The sequence below is a fragment of the Takifugu flavidus genome, chromosome 21, assembly GCF_003711565.1.
Source record: "Takifugu flavidus isolate HTHZ2018 chromosome 21, ASM371156v2, whole genome shotgun sequence".
In the NCBI taxonomy this organism is placed as follows: Eukaryota; Metazoa; Chordata; class Actinopteri; order Tetraodontiformes; family Tetraodontidae; genus Takifugu; species Takifugu flavidus.
Window position 1 is genome coordinate 9,749,686 of NC_079540.1, and position 16,776 is coordinate 9,766,461.

General features: G+C 43.1%; 1 protein-coding gene across 3 annotated transcripts; it reads right to left on the reverse strand.

Moving 5' to 3' along the window:
• Positions 1-3,224: 3,224 nt before the first annotated feature.
• prdm1b (PR domain containing 1b, with ZNF domain) lies at positions 3,225-13,078 on the reverse strand. 3 transcript variants are annotated; one of them, XM_057021143.1, is made up of 7 exons: positions 12,914-13,078; positions 12,242-12,554; positions 9,005-9,124; positions 7,662-7,902; positions 5,460-6,364; positions 5,242-5,370; positions 3,225-4,971 (listed from the first exon to the last, which is right to left on the reverse strand). In XM_057021143.1, exons 2-7 carry the CDS (start codon positions 12,410-12,412, stop codon positions 4,405-4,407), a joined length of 2,133 nt encoding a protein of 710 aa, XP_056877123.1. In that variant the 5' UTR covers positions 12,413-12,554; positions 12,914-13,078; the 3' UTR covers positions 3,225-4,404. The 3 variants fall into 3 exon arrangements, with proteins under 3 accessions (XP_056877123.1, XP_056877122.1, XP_056877121.1); XM_057021142.1 differs by lacking the exons at positions 9,005-9,124; positions 12,242-12,554; positions 12,914-13,078 and adding an exon at positions 7,989-8,154 and having other exon boundaries at positions 3,225-4,505; positions 4,590-4,971; XM_057021141.1 differs by lacking the exons at positions 9,005-9,124; positions 12,242-12,554; positions 12,914-13,078 and adding an exon at positions 7,989-8,146.
• Between the last annotated feature and the right edge of the window lie 3,698 nt (positions 13,079-16,776).

A 16,776-nucleotide genomic window follows, 5' to 3' on the forward strand; every position in this document is an offset into this window, starting at 1 on the left:
TCTTTATTTATATGGCACTTTTCATACGCTAGGTAGCACAAAGTGCCTCACAAAGGATAAAAACAGCAAAGAGAACAAGAGAATCAAGAAAAACACATACACACACACGCATACAACACACTTACACACACACAACACACACACATAAACAAGCTGAGGCAAGCTGAGACATGGCTGGGCACCGAGACCTGAGGCGAAGGAGAAAATATTCTTTCATTAACTTGCACTCAATACCGCAGAGTGACCAAGTGAACACAGAAGTTCAAGTATTCAGGTCCTTTGTTTTGACCCTTGACCTTTACACCCCTGGGTCTGTCCTGGAGCCCTGACTTCAACCCAAGCACCTACTGAGACACCTAAAATTGTCTGTCCACAGAATAAAAAGAGTTAATATCCCATAAAGGTCGATACGGAGCCGTCGATATCTTTATGTCAAACCTTTAGTCCCATTGAGATTATTACTGCATTAGTCACATCCCCACACCCATGTTTATACCTCTGGCTGCTGACTAAAACTTTACTGCCATCGAAAGTCAAACATGTTGATCAGTCTGGAGTGGCGGGCGGAGATGAGCACGTGTGCTGAAGGCTGGTGATGAACTATCACACAAATGAGCTGCGGTAAATATAGACTGACGCATCACAACCATCCCGTGGCCTATTAACGCCACCGACACCACTGCAGTGGAATGTTGGCACACACACACACACATCTAATACATATCAAAAGGCTTCTCTTTCGTTGCTGCGGGACTTTTGACGGCGCAGAACCAAATACGTCCGCAGCAGCGTTGCAAGTTTCAAATCGACTTCATGTTGTTGAAAAAAAAAACAGCGTATCAAACGGCGGGCTGTTGTCACCGGTGCTGGTTTTCTGGCAGGCTGAGTCACAGCAACAGCATCAGGATTTGATAGGAAAGTATCGTCATACGTCAAGAAACTGCTCTTTTTTTCTAACACGCTGATGTTTTGGTTTTTTTTTATTTGTTCTGTGCAGCAGAACCAGGGCTCCTTGTATCCATGTAGCCACTTGCCGTGATACTTTATTCAGCTTCTCCACAGAAAAAGATGAAAACTGGAGTCATTTGTTGTAAACAGGATTCTTGGGTGGTGGATTTAAATCTAGATTTTCATCTATTATCACTGGAATTTCTGTCCACTCCTGCACTAAAGGTCCCTGTTAAAACAACAAGGTCCAAGAGATAGCAGCTTCTCCTTTTGACATTTTGCTAAATGACTCCAAAGGTTGGGTTTTGACATCGTGTAATACAACAGGGTGATTCAAAACCGAACTCTTTGACAAAGGAGGTCAACCTCCAGCAGCACGTGAGGGTGTGCCTCATAAGGTTACAGTAAGTATAAAGGTGGTAGTGTGCCGGTTAGTTAAATATATATATTGGTTGGAGGAAACGTGTCTTTTTCAGAATCGGGAGAAGCTGTGATGGAAATAAAATGAACTCAATCCTTTTGTTCTTCACTAGATTGTGGTCAGTGATTGTCATGGCGCGGGAGTCTGAAAATAACAATCTTTTCTGAGCTCCAGTGACTCTTTACTAGCTTATCAAATGAGTAAACCAGTGTCCAGGAATCAGAACATGACAGAGGTCAAGGGTCAAGACCAAATGAGTGCTATTGGGTTAAAAAGCAATTTGAAATGCATCATGGGAGCAGGAATCAATGACTTCATGCTCAATGATTCCAGGAAGAGATTCTCTAACCACCCTTCATGTATTTTTACAGAGAAAACATCTAATTATTTTTTACTGCTATCTGCTATAAAATAAAGATACATTGTTGCAGGTCTATTAGTTCGATGTTTCTGTTTGCATAAAATCAAACTAAGATGAAGTTAATAAGTCATTCTTACAGCCAAAGACTGAGCAGGAGGGATTTAAACGATCACTCACAGCATTTTTATGCATACTAATAGTGAAATACAGTCAATACCTCAGGGAACAGGAGAATATTAGCACCATTAAATGAGACTTCATACGTTAGTTGCCAAAGTAGATTGACCAGATTAAGTTGGATTAAGTGATTTGTTCTGTCATCTCTTGTTCTGTCCATAAATAGGCTGAATCATAATTACATCGGCCCATAAATCTGATTATGATTATGTATGATACATAATGTTTGATGGTGTAGTTATGCTACAGGTTGGTGAACCAGCCAAATGTTTCTGTCTCTGGAGGTCATGACTCTACTCTTGTTTCTTTGGTGCTTTTGGTTGAATCGACGATGAGGTTAAAGTGTTGCTGGGAGCGGAGCTACCAACCTGACAGGATTTCCTGTCACCGCAGCACTTTTGACATCACGCGTTAAACGTCTGACTTGTTTTTATTCTGGTCGGGGGTGTGCAGACGTTGTCAGCGGGGTAGTCCCCCGCACCGCAACTGTCTGGGGGAGGATGACAACGAAAGTCATTGCTCAGCAAAAAGAAAGGTGGTTAAAAGAGAGATGGCATTACGGTAAAGAGCAAACCATGCTTACAGTAAGTTTGCTCTAATTTTTGTTGAATGAAAGTACCTGTTGCAGCCCCGGAACAACAGCGATGGAAGCAGAAATCCCATTTTTGAGGTTTTGTGTTTGGCACGTCTGCAGCCTGCGGTCAGAAATGCTCCACGCCTTTATTTCCTAGAGAAACTCGGCTTTTATGTTTACCTTCTTGTGGTTCCTTTCAAACATGAAGAATATCCTGTTCTGTCACTCTGGCCTGGTGTGTTTTGTGTGTTCGGAATGATCCTCTTCATGCCTTATACTAAAAATGACGTACACAAACGACAACATAAAGGGTTGTTTCATTTCCTCTGTTTTCTAGGAAACCATCCAGAGGAGGAGGAGGAGGAAGAGGATGTTGTGTGGGAGTTTATTACCAGTAAGAGAAGGGGAGATGCCAGGGATGACTGCAATTGGTTCCAGGCTGATATATGAGGCAATTTTAACTAGTTATTTAAATATATTCCATCATTAGATTTAAATCAACGATAAACACAGACAGAGGTTTGTGTGAGCAGCGTTCTGCTCCACCAACCTGATGTTCTGGTATAAACTCAACAACCAGCCAACAGGTCCTCAGGTCTGGGTCCAGTGCCCAGTTACCCCCTGACACATAGTTCCTAAGACAAAACAACAACAACAATGACACTACTGACTACTACAAATACTAATAATAGTTTTCTGTCTATTAATATTCAAGCATGAAATAAAGCACTGTACATCATAGCTATAGAAACAATATCTTTAATTTACTACATATAAAAGTATCATCAAAATAGTCTCTCACTTATAAACATCTTGGAAGCTGCATCAAAAAATAAACTACATTGACAAACACTGTACAAAAGAGGAAAAAACACTACAAAATCCTGAAAGAACATGGCTGAAGTAAAAAAAATCTAGGATTTTCATTCCTTTGGTTTTACATTATAATAACATCACATTTATAATTTGTAATGATATTCCAGTGCTACATGAAACATATAGAAACACATGTGTTTGGTTTTGCTGTCTAACGCTGAAGTTGAGGTACTATTGTATTTACATTTGAATAAAATTCTACTCTTAAGTAAACCCTTGTGTAAATTAAAATGTATATATTGTATTCTGTTAAGACTTAGACAGTGATCCGTTTAGAATCTCAGCTTTAAACTTTGCCATTTAACTACTCAGATCAATATATGAATATTTCACAGGAATGTTTAGACGGGAATCATGAATGTGAATCTGTAGATTGTTCTGGTGACATTTGGGGAGGTTTGCATAGTGTTCATTTGATGATTTGTGGAATGTGGTCAATCACGCTTTTGCTGAACATTTTTGCTCTGTTCAATGTTTAAGCAAACTTAAGAATTAAAATGAACTCAGTCGAGCATGAGATCCAAATCAGTGCGACACATTCCACGTATTTTGGAATTTTGTCCATTACAGACTAACATGCAATGGCAAGACACCTTTTGCTTTTTAATAGATTTTAAATAAATAAAGTATTGGTCAACAGTTTGGGAGTCCAGAGGTGTGATCACGGTGCTCGTATACGTCAAACACAGAAAACAAAGTTATTCATGTGAGGACTCGTCCATAGAATTTCAAATCTCCTTGTCAACACACGTGAAGAAAAAGCAAACAAAAATAACTATTTTTCACCTAAATAAATACAAACAAATAAAAAAAACTTCAAAAAGTAATAAATTAAAGCAGAAAAGGTAACACTTCTCTACCTGAGTAAACGATTCTGAACATTTCACAGCTTAGCAGCCGCCTCCCTGTTTTTGCTGACTTATTGGAGGAAGCACAATTCCTGAATACATCAGTCTTTGGGATGCTCTTCTTTTGGTGCTCTGCCCACTGAATTACTCTAACTCCCTGTTTCCCCCCTCAGGAGTTTATTTGGCGATGTGTTGTTGGTCACTGGCCTTCTGTCTTCACTGTCGGTGGCTTGTGAAGGTGAACAACGCTGGCCCTCTCCTGGTAGACCGGTCCAGGGCTGTGGTGAGATGCTGCCTGGGCTGCAGACAGGGATGGGGTGTGAACGGCTGCTGTCAGAGCTTTTAGTAGTATGGTTGCCTCCGTGTGGTCCTCCTTTTTCTCACCTTCCAGACTGCGAGCCAACCAGCGCTCTATGGCTTCCTCGATCTGGGGGGCCGTCGCTGTTTCCTCCAGCATGTCAGCCTCCTGGCTCGTGTCAAAGCGCTCCACCATCTCCTTCATGTGCACGTTGACAGGGGCCTTAAAAGCAGCCAGGCAGCAGCTGTGCTGGTGGATGCGTAGGGAGAAGTGATGGAAAAAGGTCTGGGCGCAGAGCTGGCAGCGGTGGGGACGGTCCTGGTTGCTGTGGAGGCGGCGGTGAAGCTTCAGGTGGATGTACTGGGTGAACTTGGTGTTGCATATCTTGCACTGGTAAGGTTTTTCTCCAGAATGTAGACGCAGGTGTGTCTTCAAATTGCTGGTGCTGCTGAAGCGTTTGTGACACACCTGAAATGAAACAAGGGCTCCATGAGCGACACGGATGAAAAGCTATATGGATCATGCATACGTGCTACAATTCTGACATCATTGCACCGATGTCAGCAGGAGGGTTGGCCACGAGACAAAAGAACAGGAAACACTTCTTTTTTTATGTAACAACTTCTATTCTCTTTCCACTCACACCCAAAGATCAGCACTCGTAAACAACAGCGTCACTTTGCTGTGTGGCACAAGTAAACCACAATTAAAAGAGCGAGGAGATTTATAACTGCCTACCTGACATTCATGAGGTTTCTCTCCTGTGTGGACCAGGTGATGTTTCTGGAGGTGGGCCAGCTGCGTGAAGCTTTTTTTGCAGAGGTTACACTGGAACGGTCTCTCACCACTGTGCACTCGGAGATGGACCTGTAATCACAACAGTTGAGCTGTGATCTCTGTCACCGGATGGCAAAGGATTCCCATCAAATTCTGATTGTTCGGGCTGAACTTGTTACCTTGAGGTTTGACAGCTGTCCAAACGTCTTTGAGCAGATGTTACATTCATACTTAATCTTTCCATTCTGCTTCTTCAGCGGGTAAGGCAAGGATTTGTGTCCGGGGCTACTGCGCGCTGCTGTGGGGGATTTGGCTGTGGCCAGGCTCAGATTCATGGCTTCTTCACAAGCAGAAGGAGATGGCTCAGGAGAGTGGTTGCTGGGTTTTGGGAGTGGAGACAGTTCAGGAGTGGCTGGAGCTCCTCGAGGAGGAGACACATTCGGTGTGAGTTCTTTCAGACTGCCCTGAGAAGGAGGGTAAGGGAGGGACACTGGGAGTAGATTGTGCTGGCCGATCGGCGGGTACGGGAGTCCGTCTGTGCCTAGATAGCCGCTGTATCGGAGGGATCCTCTTGAGGGAGCCATTCCGGGAAATGGAGGGGAGTATGAGGGTAGAAGGAGGCGGGGATAGTGAGGGCTGTAGGGAGGAAGGAGCTGGTAAGTTGGGTGGATGGGTCGAGGCTGGGGGTAAAGAGGGTAGGTTGAAACAAGTCCTTCCTTGTGGCCATAGAGACCATGGAGGTGAAGAGGGAGATTTCTGTGTGGAGAAGGAAGTGCAGGATGATGGTCCAAGAAGAACGGGTGAGTCAAACTCAGAGTGTGCTCCCTGTGCTCGTTCTGTGGAACACTCCCGCGTTCCTCTGGATCTCTACTGCTCTCCTTCTCCACCTTTTTGCTGAAGTCCATGACCTGCTCATCCGGGGTGTCTGGCGGAGTGTCTCGCTCCAGCATCTCCACGTCGATCTTCTCCTCGTCGTCCTTCTCATCTTTCACCTCTTCCTTTGTTCTGTTTTTTAGCCATGTTTGCTGAGGTAGTTGCTGCTTGCTGTTCTCTGTTTCACAGTCTTCTTCAGCATGTGTGTATTCTGTGTGCAGGAAAACAAAATGAGTCAAGTAAGTTCAGTCCCAGAGCTCATCAACCTAATTTCTTTCAAATCACAACTCTACTCCCTCAATTCAAGTATAGATGCTTCACTCATTATGGTAAATGATAGTAATTTCAGGTTCAGTGTGACTCTTAGACCGCACGCTCCTGCTTCCGTTTAGCAGCAAGAGTAGTAAAATTAGTGCAGGAGAACAGGTCGGTAGTAAAGTGCGTGGGAGTCCATAAATCATGTCATGGACGAGGAGAGGTACAGAGTCAGAGTTTCATTTGTGCAACCATTTCTTGGTATAGCTTTCTTTAGACCACAAGAACATATTGGACACTTCTTCCCCTTTTTTTTACTTTCTTTTTTTTTAGAAAGCCAAATGTAACAACTGTTTTAACAAGTGTGCCCAGTCACTCTGTCACCGTCTACGTTGCTTAAGGTCAGAACTTTCATCTTATATGACCAAAATCAATAAATAAATCTCACAGAAAAGTGTTTCATTGGTATCACAATCTGATCTTCAGTGTCATTTGTATACAACAAATCCAAAAAACATCGCTGCTGAACATCTGATGGTCTGATGGCATAAAAATCATAGGGAGCAAACTTGGACTTGGACCCAAAGGAAAGTAAAAGCATTCAAAACCCCGGAGTAGATAAAAGCAATCATGACGCCTTTGTGAGGTTAGTCACCAGGTCTGATAGCTACACATCTGGTGTATCCAGTTGGCCTGAGTCACTAGACTTTGTGGCAACAGAACACCATTCAGTGTGATGCATGAATGACTTGCATTTCAACAGCTGAAACCAACTGAGTCATAAAGGTACTTTGACCGGCCATCGTCCTACTCTGCTATGCTAAATATCCGACATATCCGGCTACTCCATTTGATGCCCCTGGGATGTGAATTGTTGTCTGTGATTGCAGAGAAGCTACAAGAGTTTTGATCTTCAGTAGAAGATAAGATAAGCGCTCACAAAGGAATTCAGTTTTGTTCTTTGAAGAAGAATTTTTCCCTAAGAATTTGTCTTTGAACTACAATAGAAGCTGTACGCTCCTCTTTTAGACCACCATTGTAATCGTGACGCATTTCATCTCTGTAAAACAGTTTTTATCTCTGAAACGTGTAAGCCAGTTAACGCTGCCAGTGCTTTTGTTTACACCTTTTTGTTCCATGGAGTCTTTAGATTTTCCTTTACAGGAGAGATGATCAGAGAGTAAACAGAGTATCTGGCACCTTTTAACAGGAGCTTCAGTTGTTGGTTTCTATGCTTCCTAAGATTCACTCACTTGGTTTGGCGTCGCTCTGCTGGCTGCAGAGCCTCTGGGCGAACTCCTGGCTGTACCACACCAGCAGCTCCTGGTTCGGCTCCACTGGCCTGATTGTGTAAAAGTAGATTTCCCCGTTGTTCTGACATGCCACTAGGTTCTGTTCGGCCACAGAGCGGGCGGGGTTTACGTAACGCATCCAGTTGCTCTTGTGGACGTTGTAGCCATCTATGAAATTCTGAAGTTCACCACCACTGTAAATCTGAAAGAGAGGAGAGAGACTGGTGATTAAAGTGTGTCAAAGAGACCTGAAACAACCACAGCACTAAAGCAAGTCTGGATAATCACCTCTGCCATCTACAGTTAAATGTCCTTTAGCCTCTCCAGGTATCAGCAATCTGTTTAGATCTGAAGTGTTCAGCTCTGCTCTGCGTCCTGTGTTTTGCTCATGTGAGTGTTTACGAGAGTGCATCATTATATCGTGCAGCTGCGGAGGCGTGGTCTCAGTCACTCTCCCTCTTTCTCTTTCCTTCTCATGTATTTCTCTTCTGCTTTTTCTTCCTTAGGTTTACATTTGCTTCTCATGATCCAGTTTTAAGTACAGCTGCATCAGCAGGTGCCATTTAAGCTGTGTGTCTGGCTGCACACTGTTGATGTCAGTGTGTAAAAAGCAAGTTGAAATGAGCTTGTAGTCAGCTTCCTAACTGAGATGCCTGTGTGGAGGCGAGCGTAGACGCACGCAGACTTGTATTTGGCAACAGGTTTTCCTTTGTCATGCACCTGTGTCAGACTTTCACTATTGCGCCACAGCAGGAAGAACCCTATTCATGACACACACACTTACAGGAAGCAGTGCCAGAAGGAAAACACGCAGGATGACAATTAAAAAAAGCCTTTATGGGAATTTAGCTCAGGAACTAAATTTCCTGAGTGACCTAAGCTAATGTGTGTCTGGATGAGCAAGACAAAAAGACATTTGAGAATTATGGATAATAGAATTACAAACAACTATAGAGATTATCTTTATTTTGTAAATGGTATTCTTTGGTCCAGGACTCAGTGCTGGTAAAACAGCTTACGCACCAGCTGAAAAAAAAACTTCCTCAAAACTTTTGACCAAAACTCCTGTGCGGCACAGCCGTCTGTGAGAAAGCTTGTTTTTGACGTAACAACATGGACTTGAGGAGAAACTTCTGCATCGGGGAAACCAATTGGTTTTTCAAGACTAAGACAGGAAGATGCTGAGTCAGTTGCCTCGAATTTACTGAGGCTGATTTTTTTTTTTTCGCTTTCCTTAATGGATATTTGAGATGTTCCCCCATCGCACTGAGCCCGATCCTCCATGTTAATGTGTATTCTCTTACCCTCCAGAAATATTTCCTGTTGGCCTGTTTCGGGACATTATCTTTGGTGTATAGTTCTCCTTGCAGGGGACCAAAACGAGTCCCCAGTGGGATGTATTCTTTGCTGAACACACCTGTCACCTGGAAACAAAAAGACATAAATCATTATAGTTCACTTGCATCGGGATAGGCGCCCTGCAATGTAAAGAAATGGTGCACATCAGGTAGTTTCCGCTATTCAGGAGATGGGGTAACATGAAGCACTGAGATGTCGAGATGACTAACTTTACTTCAGAGAAAACATGATTCAGTATTCACCACAGCGGTTGTGACAACACATTAAACTCGAACCCACTGGAAGGATGTTAGAACCCAGTAACATAGGGTTCCCTGTTCTCCAGACGAGGCCGGGGCAATAGCCTGTGAAGGCTAATGTTGATTAACAGCAAGTGTGTTTATACGTGTCAACTGTAACAAGGGTTCCCTTTGCAGTAGCAACAACACTGAGCTGAGTACTAAACCAGAGGAGGCCAGAAATGCAACACCACACACTTTTTTTTAGAATGAGAGACATTCAAAGATGTTACATCAATTTTTGGTTCACGACTTCCTCTTTTTTCCTTGTTCCTGTGTGTAAGTGTGTGTGACCATAAACATGTACCGGTAAGTCTTCTCGTACGTGCTGCACACTGAGTGAAAAACTACTTATTCTACTGACAAAGTAAGGACATTTTTTGGGGAGCAAGAATATTTTCGGCTTGTCCTCTCAACATTAAAGGGCTGTTTGAGGGTCAAGACCCTGTTTAGATGTTAGGTACAAAAATAGGGCAATGTGTACCGTGTAGGCTGTAATATTCAAGTTTCAATGTGAATATTGTCTTTTCAGATGTGCCTGTCGAACACCGTTCACTGCTTGTGTTTTTCCATGTTTATTTTAAGATTCTTGACCTGAGTTGCAGTTGAGATGGCTTCAGGTTGACCCAGTCAAACTGAGATCCAGGTTAAAACCTACAAGGTGACACACTTTCAACTGTAAAGAGTTAAGCCAATGAAGAGAATTACACTTTCTCTGTCCTACTACTCCACTGATCTTTGACCTGCCTCTTTGATAAACAGGGAGTGAGAGAAAGCGCTAGAGCGAGATGAGGAAGAGGCGAACGTTGCCTGTTCCTTGTTTTCTCATGCAATTTCACGAATCTCAAACTCTGATCTACTTTGATTTCTTACATTTGACAGTTCTCAGAAGGTGCATCGACCATTGGTTCTAGTTTTGAGTAAATTCCCTGAATTCCCTGATTTCAAAACAGCACGTATGTAGAGACTGACTCATGTTTGTCCACAAAATCATGTTCAGACATGTGTCCTCAATTGCACAGGATACTTGTCAAAAAATATATTGTGTTCTATATGTTCATGAGTCAACCCTCAAAAATCTATGAGGCAATATTAAGGAAATTCACAGCAATAAATTTAAGGCAGATCTTTTGCCAACATGTTGGTGACCTTTGTGGTTCGAAGAGCAGGTTTTTGACCCATTTGTTCATAGGAACTGTGCAGACATGGGGCCAACTCCCAAAACAGATACAAACACACATACGCCAGCAGGCAAATGGCATCTATGTCTTGAGGAGCTTTGTGTTCAATCCTTAAGTACCCCCACCCCCTATACAGAAACAGACTTTCTTCCAGCCATTGAGAATTTCTAATTCAAACGGACCCTCAAAACTGAGGCTTCCTGGTTAAGGTCAGACCTTAACAACACCCAAAAGCAAATAAATGCCACAGTGAAGAGTTTAGGTTTATTTTTAGACAGGAATAGTTCATTAGAGGAATAACAGGTCGTCGAGGGCGGCTGGCGTGTGAGTGTCAGGCTTCCAGGGAAAGAAGGGAGGTGATTCCTGGCCGTGATGAGCCAGTGTGACAGCAACATTGTGCTTCGCTGCTGTTGCGTGACTAACGAATCCCTCAGCCGCTGCTGCTCCTTAACCGCTCACTTCGACCAGGTTTATAGTGATCGAGGGAGTCGGCGGGCGGGGGGTCGAACGGAAGAAACAAGGGTGGGCTTTCTCAACCCACACCCCCCCACACCCCACCCCCAAACATCGCCCTTTCTTAACCCTCTGGAAATAGCTTGTGTGACTGGCAGGTTGAGGCCTGATGCCTGGCCGGCTGCCTGTACCCAACGAAAGTTAATCATCTGGTTTTAACCTAATTCCCCCCCCCTCCCCACTCACACTCCAACCTCTCCCTCCCCATTCATCCCCTCCGTTACTTCACTCTCAGTTAACTGGTATCCGTTGCCTACGCCCCATCTGCCATTTGACCCCCCCCCCCCTTCTTTTTATTTCCTGGCACGCTCCAGAATAAAAAATGAGGCAACATAGAGAATTAGTACAATAATAATTATCATTATTCCAAATAAACAAGCCAGTTTCGTCCTCATCGGAGGAGACAACTGCCTTCGTTTCCTAGTAACCTTCTGAGCTGTTATAGCATTCAGGGTGACACCTAACAAGTGCATGTTTTTATGCCTTGCGATCATTTCTAGGGAAAAGTTACAATTCTAGTTTCAGTCTGCAAGTCGATGAGATTGTATCACCTCAGTTTGCACATATCAGACACCAGCAGCAGTGATGTACAGAGATGCGGGTGTGAAAACACGAGACGGAAGAACCACGCAACTTAAGAGTGTCAACTTTTAAACGAGACAAGAAATGCACGCGAGCACGTGTTGTGAGCACAGTGGGCCCATCAGCTTGCTGACTCTCCTGGAGTTGGGAAGGAGCTAAATGGGAACAGAATCAGCTGGGAAAAGGGAAACATGAAAATGCTGGACCTGATTTTCCACATGCCTGATATTCACAACAGGAAGTAGCTGTGTGTTTGTATGGATCAGCCAAGATAAGGTCCCAGAAGCTGGACCATGGCTGGAAAAACAAGTGTGACCTTGTGTAATAATGTACCGTAATGGAAGTTAAAGTGACCAGAGGACTCAAGCTGCCGCTGGCTTTGTTTGCACACCCCCCCACCACACACACACGCTGAGGGGCTCTACTGTGTGTGAAGAACACATTAGTCAGCATATCTTTTGTTTCTGATGCAGATGGCCTAACAGATTGTTATGTAACACTGTCTTCATATTTTTCAGGTCGGTCTCTAGAAACTGTACAATGGATACAGGTGAATAGAATTGGAACCCCACAGCAACACTGAAACACACCACTGAGGTGTTAAAGAGATTATTGATCTGGCCCTCACCTCATTGTCTGCGCCGTATTCGAAGGTGAGGTTCCGCGGGATGGAGGTCATAGCTTTGGGGAGGCTGAAGCTGGGGTCTGACACCTGGTCTGGCACAATGTAGGTGCAGTTGAGGGCAAATTCCACCTCCTTCCAGCAGCTCATGTCTCCATGTGTGTTCTCCAGCTTCATGATGAGACTTTAGCAAAGGTGGAGTGTTGGATCTTCAAATCTTCTGAAGGGCTCTGTTTGGTTTAGGGTGCTTTGGTACAGGAAGACTTTGGTTTAGAGGGGTCAGGCTCTTATCTCAGGTGCACTGGTTAAAGCTCAAGATCTAAACAGGCAAATAAGATGAGAAGAAGAGGTTTTAGTTGTTAGTTTAACTGGCAGTCAGAAGTGAAAGATAAATAAATAATACAACTGAAAACATAGAACAGTTTTAAATTCAACATTTAGAACTGAAAAATCTGATCTAGTGTTTGCATTAAATCTGCATTTACTTTTGTTTTCAAGAATCCACTCAGTGTTAAATCAAAGGGATATATTTGCCAACATCTCTAGAGGTCAGCTTAACTAGCTAGTCATCAGGTCAGTAGGTCAGATCAGCCTGTCTTTCCAAACAATCGAATGTATTAATCTACAAGAACCATTGCAAGAAAACTGGTTAAATAAAAGAACGAAAGCACGACTCACTCTGACATTCATCCAGCTGTAGGGTTCTCATTGCTTTGGTTAGGCCATCGCCTGGATCTTCTCACTTTCTACCAGTTTTCTCTCGAGACATTGAAGAACTCCTCTCAGTTAGATCCTTTGGCTTTAGTTCTCCAGGTTCCACTCTTGTCACCATTCCACAGAAACTCAGGAGCGGGGATTGAGGCAGGCTTTTTTAGCTTTCCGTCCTGGCCAATGGCGAGCCACCTGTGGTCATGTGACATGGCCATCTGACACACAACTGTTGGCCTCGGACAACAACATCAATGACGTTGTGCACTTGGCCTGCAAGTGGCTGTTGTGAGGAACACACATAAACACACACTCGCATTAACACACACGCGTCCGTGCACACACAAAGACGACATGTTAATGAATGAATAAAAGGAGAGCAGATGGTTTGCCTGATGCCACTGAAAAACACACTCGCAGACTTTTGCTTGGTTTGGCACTTAATGAGCAATCTGCTGCCACTGTATCGTCTTGACCTACATCCCACTGTAGCGCATCCTTAAGTAAGACCCTCAGACCCCAACACACACGTGCACACACACACACACACACGCGCTTAAAACAAACAAAACAGATGATTCTTTCTTTGTATCCCAACACGTATCTTCACCAAATGAAATGAAGTGCTGGCACCTTATTGCCATTCTGCCATTTTGCTGTAGCTGTTGACCTACATAAGCCAGAATATTATCAACAACAACAACAATAAGAATAAGACGAGGAATAAGATTAGGTTGATATGTGATTATATATTCATGGCACAGTTAACTGACACCTATTTCCAGCGAGGGTTGCTGGGGGCTTTACTGGCCACCAGTCCATCACAGGACACACGCATCCTGTCCTCAGTCGCTCTGACTCTGGGTATTTACACTCAGAGTAATGAAAATGTTTTGGGACTGCGGGGGGAAACCAAAGTTCCTGCAAAACCACCATCGATCATAATGTAAGATTGAAGTAAACATCTTTATATTTGGCTGCTTTACAGACAGCCAAGCTGAAAAAGCATTTTCCCGCACAGGAGCCGTTTCTTGCTCATCTTGCTACAAAGTCAGAGTTTGATCTATGTTGACTCACGGGTACAGATGTAGGGCAGGTCATCCGGGCGTGCAGGAAAAAGACTAAGACACCTATCTGCTTAACATCCCCTTTACTGTGCTTTCAGACACGCACGCAGTGTCTATATCGGGCTCTGGGTCACCTCACATGGCCGGCGGTGTAAAAGATCACCTGCTCAGGAGAGAGCTTTTCTAATAGCATATGGAGGGGAAAAAAGAAAGGATGTTTGTTTTCACATGGGAAATAGATCTGCATTCGCTTCTCACAGACATAGAATTTTCTGTAACGTATTTCACAAGCACAAAATCTGGGGTAGATGTTTTCTGGCCGATGACCTTTTGATTTTATCAAATTAATGCGTATGTAACGAATGTTACATAACAAGCAGATTATATTTGAAAAAAAAAAAAGGAATATGTCTGAGACCAGTTGATCTGTAGAAGTTTAAACAATTTTAAATTAATTAAAGCTGGAGATTGAGGCTCTGACTCTGTTTCCTCTCTTCCTCCTCAGTTTCCTCCAAATGGTTTATGTAAATGCTTACTTAGTTTTAATGAGCATTGCAGGTGTACTGTGCTGAGTCTGTGACTTTATCCTCTTTAGACAAATAAATTAAAATAAAAAATATTTTTATTCATAAAATAACAACATATTCATCATATTCCTCCCCCTCCCTCTGGGTTCATTTCCAATAAGAAATTGGCTGCCATATGGTGCCTCTGATTTAAGAGTAGAGCTTTGCTGTATACTGTGGCGTGGGGGCTAATGGACATGGTAGAAGGTGTGTATGTGTGTGTGGGTGTGTGTGTGCATATGTGTGTGTCTCCAGGAGATTGGGATTTGGGCTCTTTCACTGGGCTGTGCCTAGCTGGGCTAATTTCTCTAATTTGCAGACAGTCTGGGTTCAGGCTCAGGGGTTAGAGGGCTCAGAGATAGCACCTAACTCCTGCACACACACACACACACACACACACACGCTTCTGGTCCAGACACACTTTTTGTCTGGAGAAAACCTCAGTCGCAGGACAGAAAGAACTAGGTCTTAGGATGAAGAGGGAAGGAGGGAGGAGGCTACAGCAACAGATGAGTTAAAAGGGATAAGTAGAAGAAAGAGCTGAGGTCAGCTATTATTGAGCCGTCTGGGACTGAGAAATTCAGACAAAGTGATGTGACCTGATACCTGTGAAACACGCAGACCAGCAGTTTGGAGCGCGCGTGCTCACTGTTCTGCAATAGTGAGAGAGTGATGAGAAAGCTGCCACCTGCTCGTGCAAATGCAGCACAAAGAGAAGGAATCAAGTCCGCCGCTACGTCGCTTGTGTGATGACGTGGTACAGAAACTAGAAAGTCTTGTATTACTCTAAACGTAGCTGTGGAAACTTAAGAGAATGGATAAATCAAACGCTCATGTACAGTTATAACAGTTACAAGGCAATTAAAGGAATTAAGAAATTCGATTTTTAACACAATGCAGACATTGAATGGTTGGATTATCATTTTCTGCTTCCATGGTGATGGCCAACTCACCTGGGGTATTTACTATAATAAAATAAATTCATTACATTGCTAATTACTGGCAGGAAAGAACCAATGCTCACATGAGGACACATGTCTGTTGCGCTGTGCTGCAAGAAAGCAAACAGGGAAATATAAAGTAAATACGGTAATCCTATTTATAACCCATCAGTAAAGGCTGATTCCTCCACCACACCCTCCATTACACGTGTAACCGAACCAGTCCGTGAGGATGAAAGGTGTTCCTGCGAATCATTTAGTCCGTCTCCGTTTTCTGGTGAAAAGGTGTCATATAGACTCTGGTTACAGTTTACTGTAATTCATAAAACCCATTTTCATTTGACCAATAAAAGGTAAACAGACAAGATTAACCAATGCTGAATGTTCAGGTTTAAATCTAAACTATACAATATATAAATAAAACATATGGTTGGGAGTATGACACCATCTAAAACAAAGTGTTTGGTTACATTTGTCTTAAATGTTTTAATTGTATTGAACTAAATGTGAACTTCAAATTCACTTCAAATTCACTGCTAACTTCTCAAATATAAGCTAAATGGAGCCAATATATGGCTTATGTTTAACTAAACATAACATTTAAATCGTTTGGAGCCCTCATTGCCACATTTAACTGAATAAATTGCATTTTGTAAAGTATATTTAAGGAGCAAGTAATATATAGGAAGCAATAAATAAGGTCTGTGGGCACGTATTGTTTAAGAATTGTATCTTACAGTGAATTAGCTGGCAAGTAGCATCTGCCATTGTTGCTGTCCCGTTCACTGTCTGGACCTCCAAAAGTACTCTCACGTCGATGGAAACCAGCAAGACTGAAAGTGAGACCGTAAACACCTGCAATAGCTGCTTGTTTTTTTTAACAGACGTTACATAAATTGGATGATTTCATTGAACTGAGAATTCCAAACTGGAAAAGAAACAACTTTTATATTTCATAAGCATAGAAAGTGAGGATGTTGTGCTCATCTCCAGCTGTCTTCGAATGCACGTGGCCCCAATCCTCCTTATTTTGTCGTCGTCTCCTGTCTCTTGATGGTTTTCCGGCTTCGCTGTGGTAAACAACAAACAGCTGAGCAGCGAGTTTAAAAGAGGATTATTAGGATGTCCATGCATTATTACTGTGTAGTTGTTGTTGGCAACAAGCACACCCATATTACCAGGAAGTGGATGACCTATAGAAAGTAGCCATGGAGGCGCCACTTTTACGGAAGGGAGGCGGTTGTTTTTGCTATCCGATC